This window comes from Miscanthus floridulus, chromosome 1 (assembly GCF_019320115.1).
Source record: "Miscanthus floridulus cultivar M001 chromosome 1, ASM1932011v1, whole genome shotgun sequence".
NCBI classification, from domain to species: domain Eukaryota; kingdom Viridiplantae; phylum Streptophyta; class Magnoliopsida; order Poales; family Poaceae; genus Miscanthus; species Miscanthus floridulus.
In genome coordinates, this window is record NC_089580.1 from 164170400 (window position 1) to 164173014 (window position 2615).

The window sequence follows — 2615 nt, forward strand, 5'->3', positions numbered from 1 at the left end:
GACTATGACTTCATGGTCGATGAAGTAGTGTAGGAGCTTCCTGGCGGCCATTAACATGGCGTACAGGAGTTTCTACACCTGGGGGTACTAGACCTTGGGGTCGGTAAGCACTTCTCCGAAAAAGTATACGGGTCGCTCCACTTTGAGCTGGTGTCCCAGTTCCTCCCTCTCTATGACCAGGGTGGCGCTCACCACATGGTTACTTGCCATGACATAAGGGAGGAGGGGTTCTCCCTGCTAGGGAGCGATGAGGATTGGGGCCGATGTTAGGAACATTTTGAGGCTTTTGAGAGCCCACTGGGCTTCCTCAGTCCAGACGAAGGTGTTCGTCTTTTTGAGGAGCTTGTAGAGCGGCATCCCCCGTTCACTGAGCCGGGAGATGAAGCGGCTTAAGGCAGCCAGGCAACCGATGAGTCTCTACACACCCTTGACGTTGCGTATGGGGCCCATGTTGGAGATGGTCGTGATCTTTTCGGGGTTGGCTTCGATGCCGCACTCGAATACAATGTATCCCAGCAGTTTCCCCTTTAGAACCCCGAAAACACACTTTTTGGGATTCAGCTTGATGTTGAACCTTCGGAGGTTCACAAACGTCGCAGCCAAGTTTGCGATCAGGTCACAAGCTTGAGCCATTTTGACCACTATGTCATCAACATAGACGGCGATCGTTGGTTTTGGCCGCTCGGCCTGATTAAGCTGGTCGAGCGAGTCGATTTGGTCGGCGAAGCATTGCTGCATGCACCTTTGGTAGGTGGTGCCAGCGTTCTTCAGGCCGAAAGGCATGGTTACGTAGCAGTATGAACTATACGGGGTGATGAACGAGGTTGCAAGCTGATCGCACTCTTTCATCGTGATCTAGTGATAGCCTAAGTAGGCATCCAGAAAGGAGAGGATTTCGCAACTCGAGGTGGAGTCAATTATCTAGTCTATGCGCGGTAATGGGAAATGATCCTTTGGTTATGCTTTGTTGAGTCCAGTATAATCGACGCACATTCTCCACTTCTTGGTCTTTTTTCTGACTAGGATGGGATTGGCAAGCCAGTCAGAATGGAAGACCTCCCTGATGAACCCGGCTACCAAGAGTTTGGCGATTTCCTCGCCTATGGCCCTGCGCCTTTCATCGTCGAAGCGATGCAAGCGTTGTTTGGTGGATTTAGCGCCCGAGGTAAGGCATAGTGCGTGCTCGACGACCTCTCGGGGTATCCCTGGCATGTCAGATGGCTTCCATGCGAAGACATCGTGGTTGTCGCGCAGGAAGTCGACGAGCTCGCGTTCCTATTTGGTCGGAAGCTAGGTCCTAACTCGGACTATCTTGGTTGGGTTGGTGGGATCGACACCCACCGCCTTGGTTTCCTCGAGCGAGTGGAAGGCCATCGAGGAGGTTGGTTTGTTGCAGTCTGGGGCTGCAGGGGATGATGACTCCTCGAGCTGCAGGAGCTCGGATGAGTTGACGACCGCGGTGGCGAGCTCATAGTGCTCGCGGTCACACTCAAAGGCGTGTGAAAAGGTGCTACTCACTGTGATGATACCGTTTGGTCTCGGCATCTTCAGCTTGAGGTAGGTGTAGTTGGGGATCGCCATGAATCTTGCGTAGCATGGCCACCCCAAAATGGCATGGTAGGACCCCAAAAAGTCTACCACTTCGAAGGTGAGGACCTCCGAGCAGAAGTTGGCTCGGCTGCTAAACATGACGGGCGGATCGATCTGTCCGAGCGGGTATGCCTATGCTCTCAGGATTACCCCATGGAAGGGGGAGCCCGCCAGGTGGTGCTCTGATTAGGGGATGCGTATGGCATTGAGGGTGTCGACGTACAGGATGTTGAGACCACTGCCCCCATCCATTAGCACCTTGGTGAGGCGCTTCTTGCGGACGATGGGGTCGATGACAAGCAGATAGCGTCCTAGTCTTACGACGTGGGAGGGATGGTCCCTCTGATCATAGGTGACCGGAGATTCCGACCAACTGAGGAAGGAGGGGACGGCCGTTTTGGCGGCGCATGCCTATCTGTAGCGTACCTTATGCTGGCGTTTGGACCAAACGGCGTTGGACCCACCGAAGAACATGATGCACTCATCAGGTTCAGGGAAACCATCCCTGTCCTTGCCTACCGCGCCACCCCTCCTGACTATCGGCTCCTTGCCGTCCCCCTCCTATGGCGCGCTGGCCTGTTGAAGGAAACATTTGAGGAGCTCGCACTCCTTGTAGAGGTGTTTGATAGGATAGGCATGATTGGGGCATGGACCATCCATGAGTTTGTTGAAGTGGTCAGGCAGTCCCTGTTGGGGCAGCCTGGGCGCGCGTTCAGCTACGGCGATCAACACGGTGTCATCCGACTGGCGTTGGTCCTTCCTGTTCTTCTTGCCCTTTTGAGTGGAGGGGCCTTCGTCTAGGTCCACGCACTTGGGCTTGCCTTTGTCCTGGCCTCCGCTGAAGACCGCTCCGACCGCCTCCTCGCTAGAGGCATGGTTGGTGGCGACGTTGAGTAGATCGCGGGTGGTGTGGGGTTTTAGGCAGCCAAGCTTGTGGATTAGGGACTTCCAGTTTGTCCCGGAGAGGAAAGCACTGATGATGTCTGCATCGACGACATTAGGGAGGGAGTTACAATGTTGGGAAA

At 54.7% G+C, this 2615-nt stretch overlaps 1 protein-coding gene across 1 annotated transcript; it reads right to left on the reverse strand.

Annotated features, from left to right (window-relative positions):
- Positions 1-417: 417 nt before the first annotated feature.
- On the reverse strand, positions 418-1581 carry LOC136466586 (uncharacterized). The gene is made up of 2 exons (XM_066465037.1): positions 1342-1581; positions 418-765 (listed from the first exon to the last, which is right to left on the reverse strand). Exons 1-2 carry the CDS (start codon positions 1579-1581, stop codon positions 418-420), a joined length of 588 nt encoding a protein of 195 aa, XP_066321134.1.
- Between the last annotated feature and the right edge of the window lie 1034 nt (positions 1582-2615).

Bases quoted from the DNA above. Each gene is read 5' to 3' on its own strand.
- LOC136466586 (XM_066465037.1), bottom strand. From the start codon at position 1,581: ATGGCGATCCCCAACTACACCTACCTCAAGCTGAAGATGCCGAGACCA. The intron at 766-1,341 runs GTGGGTGTCGAT...TTCGGCCTGAAG, and splicing joins CGCTCGAGGAAACCAAGGCG to AACGCTGGCACCACCTACCA.